The 21,047-nt window shown below is 41.9% G+C and overlaps 1 protein-coding gene across 11 annotated transcripts in view; it reads right to left on the reverse strand.

Moving 5' to 3' along the window:
- LOC132883748 (nesprin-2) overlaps positions 1–21,047 on the reverse strand; it is a 379,369-nt gene that overhangs the window by 152,072 nt on the left and 206,250 nt on the right. For 9 of the 11 annotated variants that reach the window (XM_060917719.1, XM_060917720.1, XM_060917721.1 and 6 more), the window contains 14 exons: positions 20,775–20,843; positions 20,137–20,679; positions 19,786–19,863; positions 17,278–17,346; positions 16,643–17,182; positions 16,293–16,370; positions 15,506–16,033; positions 15,128–15,243; positions 14,264–14,393; positions 9,561–9,683; positions 8,410–8,544; positions 8,128–8,319; positions 7,946–8,047; positions 4,177–4,362 (listed from right to left, as the gene is read on the reverse strand). In XM_060917719.1, the coding sequence (XP_060773702.1) occupies positions 4,177–4,362; positions 7,946–8,047; positions 8,128–8,319; positions 8,410–8,544; positions 9,561–9,683; positions 14,264–14,393; positions 15,128–15,243; positions 15,506–16,033; positions 16,293–16,370; positions 16,643–17,182; positions 17,278–17,346; positions 19,786–19,863; positions 20,137–20,679; positions 20,775–20,843 (2,889 nt within the window). The remainder of the gene's footprint in view (positions 1–4,176; positions 4,363–7,945; positions 8,048–8,127; positions 8,320–8,409; positions 8,545–9,560; positions 9,684–14,263; positions 14,394–15,127; positions 15,244–15,505; positions 16,034–16,292; positions 16,371–16,642; positions 17,183–17,277; positions 17,347–19,785; positions 19,864–20,136; positions 20,680–20,774; positions 20,844–21,047) is intronic. The other 2 variants (XM_060917716.1, XM_060917717.1) reach the window with 2 other exon arrangements.

The following is a 21,047-nucleotide window of genomic DNA, read 5'->3' on the forward strand; positions in this document are numbered from 1 at the left end:
GCCACGGGGCTCGAACCCAGGACCTTCTTGCTGTGAGGCGACAGCGCTAACCACTACACCACTGTGCCGCCCCTTGACGTACATTTTAGACCCAAGTTATCCATAAAACATTAAATAAATGACTCCTACCCCTCCCCCCACATTATTGGCCGTCTTCGACTTCCGATTCATCCATTCAACTCTAATAAACATGAAGTGATTCAGTCTAACAATCTGTTTCTGGGGGCTTATTCTATTAACTGTTATAAAAACCAATTGTACAGAAAGTCTATTTTCTGTATTGTGTGAAATTTCCGTAATTAAAAAAAAAAAAATTTTTAATCTGTCCCAGTGTTCTTGTCAACTCTGTTATAAAACCGCATAAAATCCACAAAGACTTTTAATAATACACATGACACCTGAAAAGAGAGAGGTCACTTCCTTTGGCGGGAAATTTCAGAAAGGCAGTGAGGTATGTTTTATGTTTCTTCTCTCGTTAATTTGAACAAAATGTTGAGGATTTTACACCAACGGTCGGTTAATTATTTGTCAATTCCGTTATTGTGATATTGGAGTGAATCTCTCGCTCATTCTTTAAAAACAAAAACATGATTAAAATCCATAAAATTCTGTTTTTATACACGCCGTGCGGTAGCCACTTTGAGGTTAGCGTGTGGAGTTGAGACACAAAATGGGGGGAAATGTCAACTCCGTTACCGTCGATTCTATTAACGGACTGCCCAGTTTAACGATAATAGAGTTGGCGATGACTACAACACTTCAGATGTACCCGCAATTATAGAGTGGGCCATATGGGTCATCGTCAACTCTGTTATTGTTAAACTGGGCAGTCCATTAATTCACATCGGCTGATCTCATGTTTCCCATCCAGGGACTGGGGGGGCTGATCCATCAAGGGGGTGGCAAAGGGCATGTTTCCCCTTTATTGATAAAATTACCTTAGAATGTCTTTTTGTCAATACTTTTTGAGTAAAGAGCATGGGTCCCTACAGCAGAACTCATCGTAATTTCTATTGAGCATGGATCTACTGACATAAATGCTATCACTCAGCTTACACCAGTCACAGAGCAAAGGCTTTATGACCAAGAATATCTCCTTTCTTATGCAAGTTATTGGTCCTAAGAATGTTATTAATTTACACACAGTCAAAAAATTTGTTCGATCTTAGTTGGTGCGATAAGAAAGAGAATAACTTATAAGGAGCAACAAAAGTTGACATTTTCAAAGTAACGCTAGTCTGCACAAATCTGCAAGATCCTTTAAATTGTTGATAAAATATTCATTAAATGACAAAAAAAGTCTCAATTGAAAGCTAGAAACGGTACATTAACTTTTTTTTTTTGAACCACTAACCTCCATCAGCAGACCTGCTCCTTTTGGCCTGCTGTCAGCCCCCCTTTCCTTTCTCTCCTTTTAACCACTTGCTGGTATTAAAGCAGTTCAACTCAGATAATCCAAAACTCCACGCACGAGTAATACATCTTTAAATCCTTCACTTGATTGAACTGGCAACATTTTCTCACCAGATCGCAAATGAGATTTAATTTTCAATCTTTATTAGGCTATATTCAATCTTTATCATGCCGCAAATCAGTGTTAGTTTGGCATTTTAACGATTGCAGTTTATCCGTATCACACATAAAGTGTGATCAAAGGTAAGCACTGCTACTTTATAGAGTGCATGGCACAGAAATTCAAGTTTCCTTCCAATTCGCTCAGTGCACCGAATGCCAAGTCTAAGTGTAATTCTGTGTTGTTTGTGGTGATTGTGTTTACTGTTAAAGAAATTGACTTATCAGCATTAAGACAGAAAATCATTTTTTCACAGCCTCACTGGAACAATCGCAATTAGATTTTTGAATAACAAATTATACCAAATATTTGGAACACTAGCAAGGCACACTTGTGAGGGGGACTAGAGCATGTTTTGGGCGGGTTCAACCCCCGCCCGCAAAAAATATGCCTCGTCATGCCCATCCCTCTTGTCTTTGTGCTCCATAAACTTGTGTTTTTTAACACATTTATGGGTGATGAAGTCAGTTACTGAATCGCACTACAGGCCGACGCCCGATGGCTTTCCGAATCATTTTAGCACAGGTTTTACTTGCATCAAATCATACATGTCAACCTTTGGTCAATCAAACCTGTATAACCAATCTCCAAAATCCGTATTTACCTTATAAAATCCTTATAAGATGCAAATTGAAATAATTTACCTAAAATTTGAATAATTAACAATGATATATCCAAGTTACTTTTTATTCAATATTAATAACAATAAACCTTCAGAATGAATACAAAGCTCTAATGTTCGACAAAAACACAAAGTGTCACTCTAATGTTCTGAATTGTACTCCATGACAGCTTTTTTAGCACTCTGCACCAATACCTCACTAGGCTGCATGTCACAGCAAGTGTCTGTGTTGATCTTGCCGGAGTGCCCATTCAGAATCTTTTCAGTCACTATTGAAAGTTGCTCAGGTGGAAATACGCATTTCAAACAAAATGTTACTTCCCGGTTGACGGGATTCTCGTAATGTGGTGTGCGCATGATCAAAAGTGGAACGAAGTCTCGCTACCACAAGATAACGCGTGATTTCATAAGACTCTTTACTGGCTGTTTGTGTTTTCTGTGGTGTACAGTACGTTTGTAAATGTTATGCGCTCTTTTATCATCGTGGGAATTGATTATAGCTCTAAATAAATATTGAAGTTTTTTTAAAGGACCCATGGCATGGTGGTTTGTTGATGCTTTAAACGGGCTCGTGGAGGCTTCCGGATGTTATATCCGCAGCCTTTCTCGAAATGAACCCTTGGCACGTAGACATAGCCTCCTGGGAGAAAGCCCCATTTCAGCGCTTTTCCCAGTGCGTCGTTTTGCTAATGAGAAGCATGGAGGTGGGGAAGGGTAGAGGGTGGGGGCAGGCCATGGGGGGAGGGGGAGGGGCTTGACCAAGCTGCGGGCATGCTACCTGTGTGTGAACAGTAGCAATGGCAGGTCAAGCAACAGTCCAAGCTTTCGCTTTTGACCCAGAGTCCGACCCTGGTTTTGTAGCGCAGAGTACTTGGCTAACTGCAGGAAGCAGTTAGCTGCACAGCTAATGTAGCCATTGCAAGGCTAACGCACCGATTTTAAAACACGGCAAAACGACTTAACAGTTATACACTTACTTGTTCGGTGTTTGTTGCTGATGCGGCAGGGATGCTTGGTACGGACCCAGGCTTCAGTGACAGTTGATGTGCAAAACCTGCCCTGTACTGTCCCAAGTTGTGGAAACATTCATCAGGAAAATGCTTCCGACAAACATACACCGTCTTAGGTAGACTCGACGGCGTATTATTGGAGTAAATAAAATTAAGCCACTGCGTCTTCAGGGGCTCTCCCGTCGGCAGTAAAAACAGACTCCTTTCTATGTTGTCACATCCATGTACAGCGCAACTTCCATGTTTCGCTCGCTTAGGTGGTGCCATGTTATTGTGTCCTCTGTGGTCTCCTCACTACAAAATGGAAGTGACGTATCTATGGTGGCAACTTTTGAGCTGGGCGGGCAATCCATACAGTGGGTGGGAATCCAGAGGGGGGGCGTGGAGATCATCTCCCTTGCTGACGTAGTAAAGGGAAGAGCCTATCAACGCGCCATTTTGACGCGCCATTCTCAAATGTTGACAAAGGGTGGGCATAGTTTGGTTTACACATTATGACATTTCTAGCCACTAGGGTGACTTAAGGAGGTCAGAGGAACTCATTTTAACGTTAAAAAACCTCAGAAAGTGAAAATTTCATGCCATGGGACCTTTAAAGAATCCGTATAACTTTATTTGTATGCCCGTATACTACGTTTATTGAATCAAATCCGTATAAAATACGGACATTCCGTATAGGTTGACATGTATGTCAAATGCTGCTCAGAAGTGCCATTTTAACCAATGTTTCACCCGTGTCAGGTTTGAGCCCAAGCACAATAATGATGCATACAAAACGTAAGTGGTCACTACACTGGGGTCTGGTGTGAAGCCTTGATATTGGTCGAGTGTGAAAGTGGTTAGAAAGTACAAGCTGTACTGATTCTTTTCTGCAAATTTGAATGAAAACAAGGCAGTGTGGGCGTGAGCTACACTGTAATAAGATTACTAGGTTGACAGATGCTCATGCATGCATGCATGAGTGTGTGTACCTTGTGTCCTCTGAGCAGGCTGTGGAGTTGGCTGCAGCTGTGCTCATGCGTATCTTGACTGTGTTGAAGTCGCTCGGAGCCCAGCTCCAACAGATCCTTCAGACCCTGTAGATTAGCCTGATAGCAGCGGTGTAGTGCTGAAACCTCTTGTTCTGTCCTCTTGTCCTTTTGCATGGAACTCCACACCTTGACAGCACAGTACAAGCAGATTGATTCATCAGTAATTCTATGATTACCTTGTGCTACTTGATTAACCAGGAAATTTTCAAATTACAGGGTTATGAAATGTCATAATTATACATTAATACAGATGAAAAAAAATTAAGCAGTCTTTAGCTTAAAAAAAACACGTTCAAGTTGTAACATCAGTCCGTTGGGCCATTTCCCCGGATGCGGACATACCAGATGAGCCAGATACATGGGTGTATTAGGAGACGAAAACGAGGGTGGCGCTGCATGACGTAGGATTCCGCATAACAGCATACGATGTCACACGTCAAATGGATGGAAATCTCATCTCATCTCATTATCTGTAGCCGTTTTATCCTGTTCTACAGGGTCGCAGGCAAGCTGGAGCCTATCCCAGCTGACTACGGGCGAAAGGCGGGGTACACCCTGGACAAGTCGCCAGGTCATCACAGGGCTGACACATAGACACAGACAACCATTCACACTCACATTCACACCTACGGTCAATTTAGAGTCACCAGTTAACCTAACCTGCATGTCTTTGGACTGTGGGGGAAACCGGAGCACCCGGAGGAAACCCACACAGACACGGGGAGAACATGCAAACTCCGCACAGAAAGGTCCTCGCCGGCCACGGGGCTCGAACCCGGACCTTCTTGCTGTGAGGCGACAGCGCTAACCACTACACCACCGTGCCGCCATGGATGGAAATAAGCAGGTAAAAAAAATTTTTTAATAAAATAGGCAGTAAACTAGCCACTACTTTATTTTGATTCCTTTTCTAATATTGCATTGCCATAACTTTTGTGGAGAAATGCAAACAAATTGACCGAGTGAATCTCACACACCTGCAGGGGATTAAGGCACAATCAGCGCACCTATATAAGGACTCCGAATGCACACTTACTTTGTGAAGTATTGTGTTGTTGTAACACATTACCGAGCCTTGTTTCCTGACTGATTTCTTGGTTTTTGTTTCCTGTTCTTCGTTTTTGGCCCTGCTTCTGTCTACAATATTCTGTTTGTGCCTCGCTCAACTGTTTGCCTGTTTTAGCGTTCACGATATACACCTGCCAATTTGGACTGTTTGCCTGTTTTCACTTTTCTTTATAATAAAGATCTTCTGCACTTACAGCCATCTCCAACCATCCCTGACAGAATACTTGACCCCACTGACACTAGTATAGCATGCATACCCAGGGCTCCTATTGATAGCAGGTTTGCTCTTGTGGCTACCTGATTGGACTACCCTGGGTGATTTATTTTTTATTTTTAAATAAAGGTGTTATCTATCTATCTATCATGCACGTGTACATCTCCGCTGTGCTCATGGAAAATGACATCACGCACGATGGAGTTATGGCGGCCTCCCTGACAAAAATAGTCCTATTTATTTTCATCACTTTAGTGCAGGGATTCTGAACCATAGGGCCGCGGCCCAAACTTGGGCTGCAAGCGCCACCTGGAGGGCCACAAAAAACTTTCAGTTTTGCACCAATGGGCCGCGAGGGCCGTGGGACTGTAGCTTGTTAGCTTTACAGACACAAATTATTTTTTACTCCAGAATCGAAATTTGTTGGCAGCACACTCAATCATAGGCAATAACACACTACATTTATAGTTTAGTTATTATTATTTTAACGTGACTATAATGCATTATAATAAAATGTTTATGCTGTGACGTTGTATGACACGTTTGCAAACCGGAACTATTATCCATGCTGGTAACGCAACGGCAACAAGCACAGCCATGGATAAGTTTTTAAAGCGTAAACAAGATGAAAAGAAAGATGACAACCCACCCAAAAAAACAAATATTGTACGCAAGTACAACCCAGAGTTTATTAAGTATGGGTTTGTAAATGGGGGCAGCGAGAAGGAGCCACGAGCCCAATGTGTGGAGTGTGGGCTCACGCTCTCCAATGAAGCGCTGAAGCCGTCAAAGCTGCAGCAGCATCTCGAAACAAAGCATCCCACACTGGTGGGGAAGCTGACCGAATACTTCAAGCGAAAAGAAAACGGACTACAAATACAGAAAAGAAGTATCGTGTCACTGACTGGCAGCTCTAAATGCGCGTTAACCACTATCTTTTTATTGATCTACTGATTGATTTTCTTAGTCCCTTTTTGTTAAATCTTAAATCTAAATATTGGTCTTCATTATTAATAAGCCTGATGTAAGCCTTCAGATTTTCCTTGCTTGATTTGTTCCATGATTCACAAAAGTTAACATATGGCCCTTTTCCACTACCCTTTTTCAGCTCACTTCAGCTCGCTTCAGCTCACTTCAGCCCGACACGGCTCGCGTTTCGACTACCAAAAACCAGCACGACTCAGCTCGCTTCAGCCCTGCTTAGCCCCTAAAACTCGCACCGTTTTGGAGTGGGGCTGAAGCGAGCCAAAGCGAGCCGAGTGAGGTTGGGGGCGTGAGCAGACACTCCCCTGTGCACTGATTGGTGAGGAGGAGTGTCCTCACATGCCCACACACGCCCCGCGAGCGTGCTGGGATCTGTAAACACCGTAAACCCGGAAGGAGAATTACGAATTACGAGAATTTCTGAAGCCTTATGCGCCTCGCCTCATCTATACGCTCTTGCCAGTATCTGTCCGCGTTGTCGGTGACAACAAGCCACAGCACCAAGACCAGCAACACTAACGACTCCATGTCCTCCATGTTTATTGTTTACTATCCGGGTCGTGAGACTACCGCTTAAAAGATCACTGATGTCACTGTTTGCGCTGCTTAACGACATCACCTGACGTCCACCCACTTTCGCTAACTCCACCCATTGTGTCCACCCACTTCCAGCCAGCACGGTTCAGCGCGGTTGTAGTCAAAATGCAACTCCAACAGCCCCGCTCAGCTCGACTCAGCACGGCACGGCTCAGCCCGACTCAGCCGCGTTTGTAGTGGAAAAGCGGCAATACAGTAGGTTTAATAAAAATCTTTGTGGTGATCACATTTCATCATCTCATTATTATTCATTAAAAATTTACTCATGTTTTAGCTTGTTAGCTTGTTAAACTGTGAGTGGATTTGATTTATCATTGAATACAAATGAGTGAGATCAATTAAATCTACACCGTGATTATTTAGGGCCCCAGGTCACTCGGCACTGAAATAATTGGGCCTCAGTGTCAAAAAGGTTAAGAATCCCTGCTTTAGTGGTTATATTGTTAAGTACAAATTCAAAATGCAGCTTTTTAATTTTTTTTTTATTTTTTATAAAAGACAGACATAAAGAGTGACTTTTAGCTCAATTTGTTTATTTGTGTGATTTTTCTTTAAGAGGGATGTTTTTTTTTTCCTTAACCCCTTCAGTGCCCTTGGACGAGTCACGTACGTCATGAAATCTTTTACCGCTGTGCCTTATGACGGAAGAATGTTTCAGGCATTGACTGTAATTCATATGTGCCACTGTGAAGTAAAAGTAATGTGCCATGTAAGGTACATAAAAGGAGGTGTTTATGACGAGTAGTGTACGTCATAAGGCACAGCGGTAAAAGATCTCATGACATACGTGACTCGTCCAAGGGCACCGAAGGGGCTAATGAAGTGTAAAGGACACGGACAATCTACCTGTAGGCTTGAGAGATCTTGAATGAAGTTGGTTGATTTACTATGCTGTGCTTCTTTGGCCTCCAGTACAGATACTGGACTTTCAAGCAACTGTACTGCAACCTATATGAAATGGAACAGAAATTACTCATACTGAAGCATCTAGACCTCGAAGACACTGGAGGTGTTGGTGAAAGACGAACCTGAAGCTGTGGAGTATGACCTAGCTGCCTACTCAACAGCTCCTCTTGGGATGACAAGGCCCTCTGAATGGAGGATATGCAACTACTGATTCGCTCCAGACAGGAAGTTGCAACTGAGTCCTCAGAGACAACGATTTCTTGGCCCATACCGCTGATCATACTGCTTATAGAAGCCAACTGTGATGACAGACACTGAGAAGTAGAGTGGAGTCAAACCACAGTAACAAATATGTTAATAACACTTTGAGAAGAATATCTAACTGAGGTGGTATCACATGTTACCTGCACATTGAGCAGATGGAGCTGGCTGGTCTCCCTGCTCATCTCTGACGGAGACTGAAGTATGTGTGTGATTCTGGAGAGTGTGTGACTCAGACCAGTCACGGCCTCACACAGCTCAGACTGAACAATAGCAGCCTGAATAGAATAAGCAGTCATAAGATAACATAATTTCACATTTAATCCGTGTGTATTTAAGTGCGGGCTGTGCAACTGAAACCCAATCCAAATGTCTATGTCACTTTAAAGGGGTACAAAATATAATATATACGGTTGCTGATGTGACAAAGTAACATATTCAAATTTATGTACTAGAAAACAACAAAATATCTTGGTAATTGTAAATATAATACTTTATACGCTAAACCGCACAAGAGCCGCCATTTTTAAAAGACCGTGACGTCAGCGCTACCCACTGCACTAGCGGAACTCTCCGAAATAGAGGAGAGAAGCGTGTAATCATGGCGTCGGGCGCATCAAGTGAAAGCGACAGCTCTGTCGAATCATACGAAGAGATCCCGCAAGACACACTGCAAGCAGGCTATGGCTTAGAAGGGTACCAGTTTGAACCTAGGAGAGGTACTCTCGACTCCGGTGATGAACTAAGAGAAGAAAGCTCGGATGACGGCGAGGATGAGACTGATGCTGACCATGGGCATGGCGAGCGTGGGGCAGAGCGTATGCGTGCAGGTGACACGGCGTGGTGCTCGTGCGGAAAATGTAACGTGGAGTTGCTCACGAGTCCAGCAGAATTTATTTGCTGCAATGAGATAGGCGCCACCCGTGGACTTGCGAAATCGTCGCAAGAGGCAGAAACAGGTATTTCACACGTGCTATTCCCAACCTCAATGAGCCAACACAACCGGGCACATACATACGTTATGAGTGTTACGCAGAGAAAATGAACGTGCATTCTGATTGGATAAAATTAATATCATGGCGGGCTGTTCAAACTGCGGAAATAGTTTGCTCGAGCTACTTTCAAAACACTATAACTTTCCAACCTTAGAACAAAAAACTTTTGTAAGTCTTGAATAAGGTTCATGTGTGTTTTATTGTTATATTTACTCTATATATTGCCCTCTGTTCCCCTTTAAAGAGGTAGAATTTAAAACCTTGTTCTTAGCTTGGTCATGGGACAGTCTCAAACTCACTGGAGTGGCTTGCGTGACTCTCTTATGATTGATAAGCCGAAGTCGCTCAGCATGCCCATGCATTTCCTGGGTGATGGAAGCTCTAGCACCACGAACTACTTCATCCTCAGCTATACTTTTCACCTGAAGAGAAAGACAGAATCAGAACACGATAGCTTTTACCTAATACAAACACTTTTAAAGGCGCGCTCAAAAGTGGTTTAAATCACATACCACTCTGTCTGCCTAGTCTAAGTTAAATTAATATTTTTATTTCTGTTTTGATTGATTGCTTTATTCCGAACAGTAAAGAAGATATAAAACCAAACCAAAAAAACAAAAAATTAAAATAAAATATGCAATCATCAGAACATCGTCATAAACAGAATAGCGTAGCCACAAGGCAATAACATAATAATGTTCGGAAAGGTTTAGGAAGAAGTAAATAACTTATCAAATCCTAACCCTCTATACCACCATTAATCAAATGTCACTTTCCACCATAATAAACTACCGTATTTTTCAGACTATAAGTCGCACTTTTTTTCATGGTTCGGCTGGCCATGCGACTTATACTCCGGTGCGACGTATATATGGTTTGTTTTTTTTTTCACCGCGGAATAACTGGAGCTGATGTGGAGTCTGACGACAGCCACGCAGAAGAAGAAGAAACGGCGCTTCATCTGCCGCTGGAGTTGGCAGAGTTGTTCAGAAGCGACACCGAGGATGAGGAATTCAATGGATTTGCTGATTTGGAGTGAAATCATCAGCTTGATAAACTTGATTGACCTGTGTTTTATTATTAATGATAGGCCTACAGTTATTTAAATAAGTTATGTAGTGATTTTAGGCAGTGCTTAATTTGTGAAGTGGGAGGTCCCAGAACGCAGGAGGTGGGTGGGTCCGGCGACTCAAAAAAAAAAAAAGGCGGGGGATGGTTTACTATAACTTTACGCACATGCGCTTATTGTGTGTGTAAAATAATAATAATAATAATAATAATAATAATAATAATAATAATATCAGACATTATGAGCTTAGAAAACGCTTTAGTGACAAACAGTTACAGACAGTAATATGTCGTGATATTATATTATAAAATATTAATTTTTATTAGTCTATATATTAAATTATATATTACATTTATCTTCTAAAATAACAGACTGTACTCATCACAACTGGTTTATTTCACCATTGGAGATCAGATCACACAAGACATGAGTTAAATGACTCATTTTAAGGATTTAAGTAGGGGATTTAAAAGCGGTTGTTGTTGTTTTTTTTTCACTAGACGGTTGTTTTTACTACCGTACCTGTCTTTGGAGATGATATACCTATAGCCTACTTGACCTCTGATTTGATGAAATAAAATTCGACAAAAATGAAGAATGACACTCCTCGATGATGACTACAGCTTTAATAACACAGATGAAAGAGCCATGGGGCGATAATAAGCCCTACCGGTAAAAATATTCTAAAAGCAAACTGATTAATGCATCAGTAATAGGCTACTAATATTAGTTATAATAATAATATAGGCTATTAGTAATAACGATAGTGATAGTATTAAAGATAGTAGTAGATATTTAAAATAATCAGACTAGGCTACTTACAGGGCAAAGGGCGCGTTATCACTGCTCAGCTGTTCGTTTATTAAATAAACAATGCAGTCGCGCAGTAACCACGCGCCGCTTATCAGATACAATCACAGATTCTATGGATAGAATGACCCTTCAAAAAAGTGCGACTTATAGTCCGGTGCGACGTATATATGTTTTTTTCGTCTTCATAATGCATTTTTTGGCTGATGCAACTTAAACTCCGGAGCGACGTATAGTCCGGAAAATACGGTATATATACAAAAGAAAGCAAAATCAACAACAACAACAAAAAAAAAAAAAAACATACCAACATACCAAGACATACCAACATGGTATAACATTGCCCAAATCAAATCATATATATACAAATACTTATGCTATGCATATATACACACATACAATACATATATACAGTACATACTGGGTGCGATTTGCTGGGGGGGATGGTGGGGATCATCCCCCCCTCTGGTTTTTATCTCTGCTGAAAAAAAAATCCTCGGGGACAACCCCGTCAATAAAACAAACAAACCAAAAAAAAAAAGTTGACATGACAGGCATGTTGTGACACAGTTTTCTATGGTCTACATTGCACTCACTTTCAAAATGACCCGAAGTGGCAGCTTTGATGTTCACGAACGTCCCCAGCAAATAGATACATTGTAGATAATAACAATATCTTTGCGTTCTCATAGAACGCAAAGATATTGTTATTATCTACAATGTATCAATGTACCTGCAGGGATGCAAACAGCGCGCCTTTTGGCGGATGCCGCCTTTTTCACGGCCGATTTTTTTTTTTAGGGGGGCGTTGGAGTGTCTGATTATAATTTCAAAGTAAATTCTGTATTAAAATTACTAAATAAGCAAATCCGTTACAGTCCATGAAACAGGAAGTATAAGGATGAGAAAAAAACAGTTTAAATCGGAAAGCTGCGCACAATGTGAACTGCGCCATCAGAGCAAACTGTTCTGATGTATTTTTCTCATGTATTTTAGTGATTTTCGAGTCACTGTCCATTTAATCCGGAGGGAGAGAAACATCACAGCAACGCGACAAGCAATGCGAACTTTGTTGTGTTAGTGTTCGTGTATTTAGTCAGAGAGATAGGAAGATTAATTTACTATCTCTGGTTTAGTGTTCGTTTTCATTTAGTGTTATTCATTTGATATCATCGGATGTTATTGAGCTGTTAGCCTACTGTTACCTTAATTTTGTGACCTTTCATGATTTAAAAAAAAAAAAACATCCCCCCTTCTGGTTTTTTGACAAATCGCACCCTGAGTACATACATATACACTACCCTGCCAAAAAAAAAAAGTCACACGCTCTAATATTTGGTTGGACCGACTTTAGTTTTGATTACAGTATGCATTCGCTGTGGCACTGTTTCAATAAACTTAAACAATGTCATATTTATTTTAGTCCAGAGTTGTGGTAATTTTTCACCGAGATCTTGTGTTGAGGACGGGAGAGTCGAACCACTGCATAAAGTCTCTTCGAGCACATCCCAAAGACTTTCAATAGAGTTAAGGTCAGGACTCTGTGGCGGCCAACTCGTGTGAAAATTATTCCTCATACTTCCTGAACCACTCTTTCACAAGCTAAGCGCTAATTTTATGCCTGTGCCATCAGGGAAGAAAAAAAATCCATTGATGTGATAACCTGATCATTCAGTACATTCAGGTCGTCAGCTGACTTCATTTTATTGCCCCATAACATTGCCGAGCCTCGACCTGACCAACTGAAGCAACCACAGATCATAACTCTGTCCCCAGAGATTTGTACCACTGTGTATGATGGGTGCATCGCTTCATGTGCTTCCCTTCTTACCCTGACACGCCCATTACTCAGGAATCGGGTAAACCTGAACTCATCAGACCACATGACCTTTTTCCATTGCTCCAGAGTCTAATCTTTATGATCCCTAGCAAATTGAAACCTTTTCTCCTGATTAGTCTCACTAACAAGTGTTTTTTTTTTATGGCCACACAACTGTTTAGTCCCAATCCTGTGAGTTCTGGTCACATTGTGAGTGTGGAAATGCTCTTAATTTCACTATTAAACATCGCCGTGAGTTCGACTGTTGAGGTTTTTTTTTACTTCACCAAGCAGGGGCATGGTGTAGTGGTTAGTGCTGTCGCCTCACAGCAAGAAGGTCCAGGTTCGAGCCCCGTGGCCGGCGAGGGCCTTTCTGTGCGGAGTTTGCATGTTCTCCCCGTGTCCGCGTGGGTTTCCTCCGGGTGCTCCGGTTTCCCCCACAGTCCAAAGACATGCAGGTTAGGTTAACTGGTGACTCTAAATTGACCGTAGGTGTGAATGTGAGTGTGAATGGTTGTCTGTGTCTATGTGTCAGCCCTGTGATGACCTGGCGACTTGTCCAGGGTGTACAGGGTGCCACGTGGCCCTAAATTCTCTGCTATTTTTTCCTGCTTCACCGTGACCCAATTCAAGATACTACGTCCTGCTATGGGTGAGAGGCGGAGTATACCCTGGACAAGTCGCCAGGTTATTGCAGGGCTGACACAGAGACAAACAACCATTCACACTCACATTCACACCTACGGTCAATTTAGAGTCACCAATTAGCCTAACCTGCATGTCTTTGGACTGTGGGGGAAACCGGACAACCCGGAGGAAACCCACACAGACATGTGGAGAACATGCAAACTCCACACAGAAAGGCCTTGCTGGCCACTGGGCTCGAACCCAGGACCTAGTGCTAACCACTACACCACCGTGCCACCCCGTAAAACCCAAAGGAATAATAATAATAATAAAGGTAAACCTGTGCATGCGCACACGGACTTCCTCTGTCTGCTTGATTGTGCAAAGCAAGCGATTTCATGCACATTATTTGCGAGGGAATCCCCTCAAATTACATCACTTCCCAGACACAGAATGGCCTGATATTTTGTGAGATATTACAGAAATAAACATAAATCACAATGACCAAATTTCAGAGGGAACTACCGTAAATTTCACTGATTTTATGAAATCGAAAGGCTGTCTAGCTTTTTAAGTAAGTTTTTCACTTATTGGACAGGAAATGTAAACAAATATTGATAGAAAGCACAGACAACATAGAGTCAGTGCTAAATTATCGTAAATAAAATAAACAAAACCTCTAATTTAGTTCTGTCCCGTTCAATGTTTTCTGAGTCCAGCAGAAGGTCTAGTCTGGGAAGAAGTTGGACCCAGGTCACTTCCATCTCTTTTGGCTGCTCAGGAACATACAGGCTCCCACCAATGGATCTAAATACAGAGAACATGAGTTGTTGTGAATGTGATTCCACAGTCATGTACCTTTCATCAGCTTACAGGAAAAGTAGCTAAGCAACCACGTGACAGATTTTCAAAACAAGGCAAGAGCTTTAGCCTAGTAAACTAGACCCACCCGCCTAGCGGCCAAAAATATTTTTGCCTACGAGTGGGTCTAGCCTCGGACCATATCAACAAAACACCCCGGGCATCAAATCATGCCCGCCAATCACAACGCAAGGTTTTTGTTTGGATTCTTTGGGCGGGCTTTTGCAGGAGTGACGACAAAGCTGCGCGACGCTGGAGAAAGCACAACAGGAAAGATGGCTACAGCTATTGAACAGCGCTGGTTTGACTCCGCTTTGGAATTAGTTTTAGAAGAATTAGACTTGGAGTTTTCGTTGAAACATGAGCAGGAAGAGGCTCTCCGCTCATTCCTTTTCAAGAAGGACGTTTTCGCTGTTTTGCCAACCGGCTATGGCAAAAGTCTGATCTACCAGCTGGCTCCCCCACTGCTTTCTGTCGCTCTGACTACGTCACAGTCACTGTTGCGCTGATTGGTCAGAGTGTTGGCCTATACGCACAGAGACAGTTTGAAGGACAACGGGTTGTTCCTACCCACACCCTTCGGAAATGTCTACGACCGAGACCAGACTAAATATTCACATTTAGTCTGGCTTGCCAGGCTACAAGAGCTTGCTTGAAAAGGGAATGGATTGGTGTCATACTCTGCACATTTCTGAGACTGTATCTGGTCCTCCTGCTCCAGATCGGAGCTACTGCTGTGGCGAGCAATGGCCTTTATCAGATCTCTCTGCTCTTGGAGCTCCTTCTGCACCTCCTGCTGTAGAAGAAACAGAAATAGATTACATTTTACGTATGTTCATCATTTCCGGAATTAAAGTATTCTACTATAAGCGATGCATTATGGGTTAACATCTTAGTATATCAGATATCTCATCTCATCTCATTATCTCGAGCCGCTTTATCCTGTTCTACAGGGTCGCAGGCAAGCTGGAGCCTATCCCAGCTGACTACGGGCGAAAGGCGGGGTACACCCTGGACTATATCAGATATATTATATGTAAAAGATTAGTGTTCAGTACCAGTGCTGTATCCTCCTGAGGTGTAGCATTTGTGTCCAATATAGGCACTGCATCTAAGAAGGACACAGCTCTCTTTTGGTCTTCACTGACGCAAGTTTGTCTCACCGTTTCCTTCTCTATAGCTTTGGATTTGGACTCTTCCAACATTTCCTGAAGCTCTGACTCAGTCCCCATGTCGACAATGTCCATGTCTTTACTAACAAGTCCAGGTTTTACAGGAGACGCCCCTATCTGCTCTGGCTTTAGTGCATCGTTCTGTGTCACTCCTTCAGTCTTCTCCATTGCTTCTGCCTGTTTGATGTCCTTCAGCATTTCCTCAGTGTCTTTACTGGTTAGTTTCGTTGGTATGTAAAGTTGCACAGCAGGATCAGGTGTGACAGGTATTGATGAATCAAGATGTTGTGGACAAACAGTGGCAGATACAGGATCAGCATCTTTAACAATGGACTTTTGTTTCAATGAAGCACCATTCTCAGTTTTTAAGGGTGCAGACTCCACTGACTTTTCGATTTCTTCGGGAAGAGATTCCTGTAAATTGGAAAACTGAATTTCAGATGTGGAAGCAGAGAGTATATGACTATCTAAAAGATCTCATTTCATCTCGTCTCGTTATCTCTAGCCGCTTTATCCTGTTCTACAGGGTCGCAGGCAAGCTGGAGCCTATCCCAGCTGACTACGGGCGAAAGGCGGGGTACACCCTGGACAAGTCGCCAGATCATCACAGGGCTTACGGTACCTAAAAGATGTGAATTAATATTCAATTAATACAATAATAGGTTACCTGTACCTTAGTGACAGATACTTGGAGCTCAGGGGCAGCGGTAGTCTCAGCAGGAGCTTCATCCACTGGAGTCTCATCGAGATTCTGGTTTAAATGGAATAAAACAGTGACAGATTGTTAAAAACAGACTGGATGGCTGAAGATAGAGCTCTTGAAACCAGGCGAGCTGGACACCTGAATCTGACAGCCCCGAGCACAGAGCAAACTACAGGCAGATAATGAAGGTAAAAAGCAACACAAAGTGGACTGTTTTATTTTATCATCTATCCAACACTAACAAAAATCTTGTATTGTATGTACAAGATTTTAAAACAATAATCCAGACACTAAGAGGTGGTTGTAATAAAATAGTTTACCAGTGCTTTGTCCTCCAGAGAGACAGTGTCTGTGTCCAGTGTAGGGACTGTAGTCTCAACTAGCTTATGGTCTTCACTGATTGTAGTACATGTCATACTTTCTTTCTCAGGAGATTTGGATCTGGACTCTTCGACTTGATCAGTTAATATTTCTTGAATGCCGGACTCAGTCTTCATGTCCACAACGTCCTTGTTTTCACAGATCAGTCCTGGCTTTACAGCAGATATCCCTGTCTGCTCTGGTTTTAATTCATTTTCATGTGTCATTCCTTCAGGCGTCTCTGTTGTTTCTGGATATTTAATGTCCTCCAGTGTTTCCTCTGGTTCTTTAGTTGATATGTCAAGTTGCACAGCATCATCAGTTGTCAGAGGTAATAACACCTCTGGAGTTGTAACAGGAACATGCACGTGAACTGCATCATCATCATCAACTGATCTGCTGTGTGTTGTATTTGAAATAGTTGTTTCAAGCTGGTTAGGTGAAGTAACACTTTCTAGTTCCGTCTCCACTGGCCTTTCTGTTTCTCCAGGAAAAGATTCCTGTACATGGAAGTTTCCGGAGTTAAGACGAAGAGCAAATGACCCAAATCTCTACAAAACAGACAATTAATTCATACAATTCATATCAAAATTACCTCGATGACAGACTCTTGGACCACAGTGTCAGCACCAGGATCTTCACCCACTGAAATCTCATCTGGGTCCTGGGTTCAGAATGAATTGGATGAAGTAAAGCAATACAATTGAATCAGGTTGTTAAGAAAAAGGAGAATACAGATTGGAGAATACTTTAGAGAGATGAGCTGAGCAGCTGAAACTGACAGCATCAGTAATTAGAATAGCAAATTACTGGTGTATGCGAGAAAAAAAAAACATCACATACAGTATTCAAAGATTCAAAAGTGGATCTGGGTATATATTCAAATCAAACGGAGATACTCAGGAAGAGATCATTTCAAGGGAGGCAAAATTGTTCTACTTCTTTGAAAAGCTTTTTAAAATTCTAGTGTGGTAACACATGCATGGCCTCGTAAAGGAGTAATATCCCTGCTATGGTCTTCAATAATTAAACAGAAACTTTTTTAATCCTTACAGTATATTAGTGATAAATCATGCATGAATCATGTATTAATCATATTGCTGTAATTTGTTCATATATAATATATTATTATGCATACAGGACACTTTTTCCATGGAATAAAAACATGTATTCTATTCCCTTCTAGCAGGTTTATTGATGCCATGCAATATCATCATATCGCTTATCCTCCATGAATTACGCCACTCTCCCCAATGGAGAATGAACATGCAGTACTGCACGTTGTCAAGACAACACAATGTCACACACAAAGATCCAGTGACAAAACTTTTCTGTTGTGCATGCGCACAATCATTTCTTTGTCGGCCAGGAGAGAGAGAAGACCGAGTTAATTCAGTGCTCGGTTTAAGCACTAAATAAATAAACTGAAACTAAAGATGCGCTGAACACCCAAAAGGCTACCAAAACTTCATTATATATTCTTCACGCATATTTACAAGAGAAAAACAGACTAACGGACATCAAAAAACTAGAAAAGAGACACGTCGGAGATGTAAAACTTCCACACTAGTGAGTGACTGACAGTTTGTTCACAAACATGACCGCGAGCTTTGCTTCAATAAAAGCCAAAGATTTAAAGAGAAAGACGCGCTGAACACCCAAAAGGCTACCAAAACTCCCCTGGATATTCTTCACGCATTTAATCTTCCGCATTAAATATATGGAAAAACTGGAAAAGAGAAACGTCAGAGATGTAAAACTTCCGCACTCATGAGTGACTGTGAGAGTTTGTAAACAAACATGGCTGCGAGGTTTGCTTCGTTAAAAGCGGAAGATTTAAAGAGAAAGAAGTGCTGAACACCCGAAAAGCAACAAAAACTTCACTGGATATTCTTCACGCATATTTACAAGAGAAGAACATACCAACGGACATCGAAAAACTGGAAAAGAGAACAATAGCAGAAATATAAAGTTCTACTTGGAGGTGAGGAAAAGTGACGGAGACTTTTACAAGAGGACTTCACTCGTGGACTTCACTCAGCAAAGCCCTCTTGTTTTGAACAACTGTAATGTAACAATGAACTACGACCAAAAGTAACTTTGAACTTGAACTGTCAATCTGTATATCGCTTGTATACAAGTTGGGTTGTTGTTCAGGCTTTTTGGACTTGTACCGTTTTTATTATTAGAACTTTGCCTTTGGGGCGTCGTGGCTCAGGTGGATGAGGCAGCATACCATAAATCTGGGGACCCGGGTTCGATTCCGACCAGAGGTCATGTCCCGATCCCTCCCCGTCTCTCTCCCGCTCATTTGCTGTCTCTACACTGTCCTATCCAATAAAGGTAGAAAAAGCCCCAAAAAAATCTTAAAAAAAAAAAAAAACTTTGCCTTTGTACAGCACATTGGATTGACAGAACATTGAATTACATTCAATTAGAATCAGCATTCAATATTGCTAAGTTACCTCGTTGTTCTTAACTTTTTGTAAAGTCTATAATTGTTCCATCAATAATAATAATGGCTTTGAGTGGTATATCAGATTAGATTAGATAAAACTTTCTTGATCCCTTTGGGCGGGTTCCTTACATTCCATTCAGCTACTCATCTCCGACTTGTTCAGTATCATGCTAGCTGAATGGAATATATCTGATATACCACTCAAAGCCAGCCAATATTATTTAAATATTCAATTAATACAATAGGGGCGGCACGGTAGTGTAGTGGTTAGCACTGTCGCCTCATAGCAAGAAGGTCCGGGTTCGAGCCCCGTGGCTGACAAGGGTCTTTCTGTGCGGAGTTTGCATGTTCTCCCCGTGTCCACGTGGGTTTCCTCTGGGTGCTCCGGTTTCCCCCACAGCCCAAAGACATGCAGGTTAGGTTAACTGGTGACTCTAAATTGACCGTAGGTGTGAATGTGAGTTTGAATGGTTGTCTGTGTCTATGTGTCAGCCCTGTGATGACCAGGCGACTTGTCCAGGGTGTACCCCGCCTTTCGCCCGTAGTCAGCTGGGATAGGCTCCAGCTTGCCTGCGACCCTGTAGAACAGGATAAAGCGGCTAGAGATAATGAGATGAGATTAAAACAATAATAGGTTACCTGTACCTTAGTGACAGATACTTGGAGCTCAGGGGCAGCGGTAGTTTCAGCAGGAGCTTCATCCACTGGAGTCTCATCGAGATTCTGGTTTAAATGGAATAAAACAGTGACAGATTGTTAAAAACAGACTGGATGGCTGAAGATAGAGCTCTTGAAACCAGGCGAGCTGGACACCTGAATCTGACAGCCCCGAGCACAGAGCAAACTACAGGCAGATAATGAAGGTAAAAAAGCAACACAAAGTGGACTGTTTTATCTTATCACCTATCCAACACTAACAAAAATCTTGTATTGTATGTACAAGATTTTAAAACAATAATCCAGATACTAAGAGGTGGTTGTAATAAAATAGTTTACCAGTGCTTTGTCCTCCAGAGAGACAGTGTCTGTGTCCAGTGTAGGGACTGTAGTCTCAACTAGCTTATGGTCTTCACTGATCGTAGTACATGTCATACTTTCTTTCTCAGGAGATTTGGATCTGGACCCTTCGACTTGATCAGTTAATATTTCTTGAATGCCGGACTCAGTCTTCATGTCCACAACGTCCTTGTTTTCACAGATCAGTCCTGGCTTTACAGCAGATATCCCTGTCTGCTCTGGTTTTAATTCATTTTCATGTGTCATTCCTTCAGGCGTCTCTGTTGTTTCTGGATATTTAATGTCCTCCAGTGTTTCCTCTGGTTCTTTAGTTGATATGTCAAGTTGCACAGCATCATCAGTTATCAGAGGTAATAACACCTCTGGAGTTGTAACAGGAACATGCACGTGAACTGCATCATCATCATCATCAACTGATCTGCTGTGTGTTGTATTTGAAATAGTTGTTTCAAGCTGGTTAGGTGAAGTAACACTTTCTAGTTCCGTCTCCACTGGCCTTTCTGTTTCTCCAGGAAAAGATTCCTGTACATGGAAGTTTCCAGAGTTATGATGAAGAGCAAATGACCCAAACCTCTACAAAACAGACAATTAATTCATACAATTCATATCAAAATTACCTCGGTGACAGACTCTTGGACCACAGTGTCAGCACCAGGATCTTCACCCACTGAAATCTCATCTGGGTCCTGGGTTCAGAATGAATTGGATGAAGTAAAGCAATACAATTGAATCAGGTTGTTAAGAAAAAGGAGAATACAGATTGGAGAATACTTTAGAGAGATGAGCTGAGCAGCTGAAACTGACAGCATCAGTAATTAGAATAGCAAATTACTGGTGTACGCGAGAAAAAAAAAACATCACATACAATATTCAAAGATTCAAAAGTGGAT

This window comes from Neoarius graeffei, chromosome 3 (genome assembly GCF_027579695.1).
Source record: "Neoarius graeffei isolate fNeoGra1 chromosome 3, fNeoGra1.pri, whole genome shotgun sequence".
Taxonomy (NCBI): domain Eukaryota; kingdom Metazoa; phylum Chordata; class Actinopteri; order Siluriformes; family Ariidae; genus Neoarius; species Neoarius graeffei.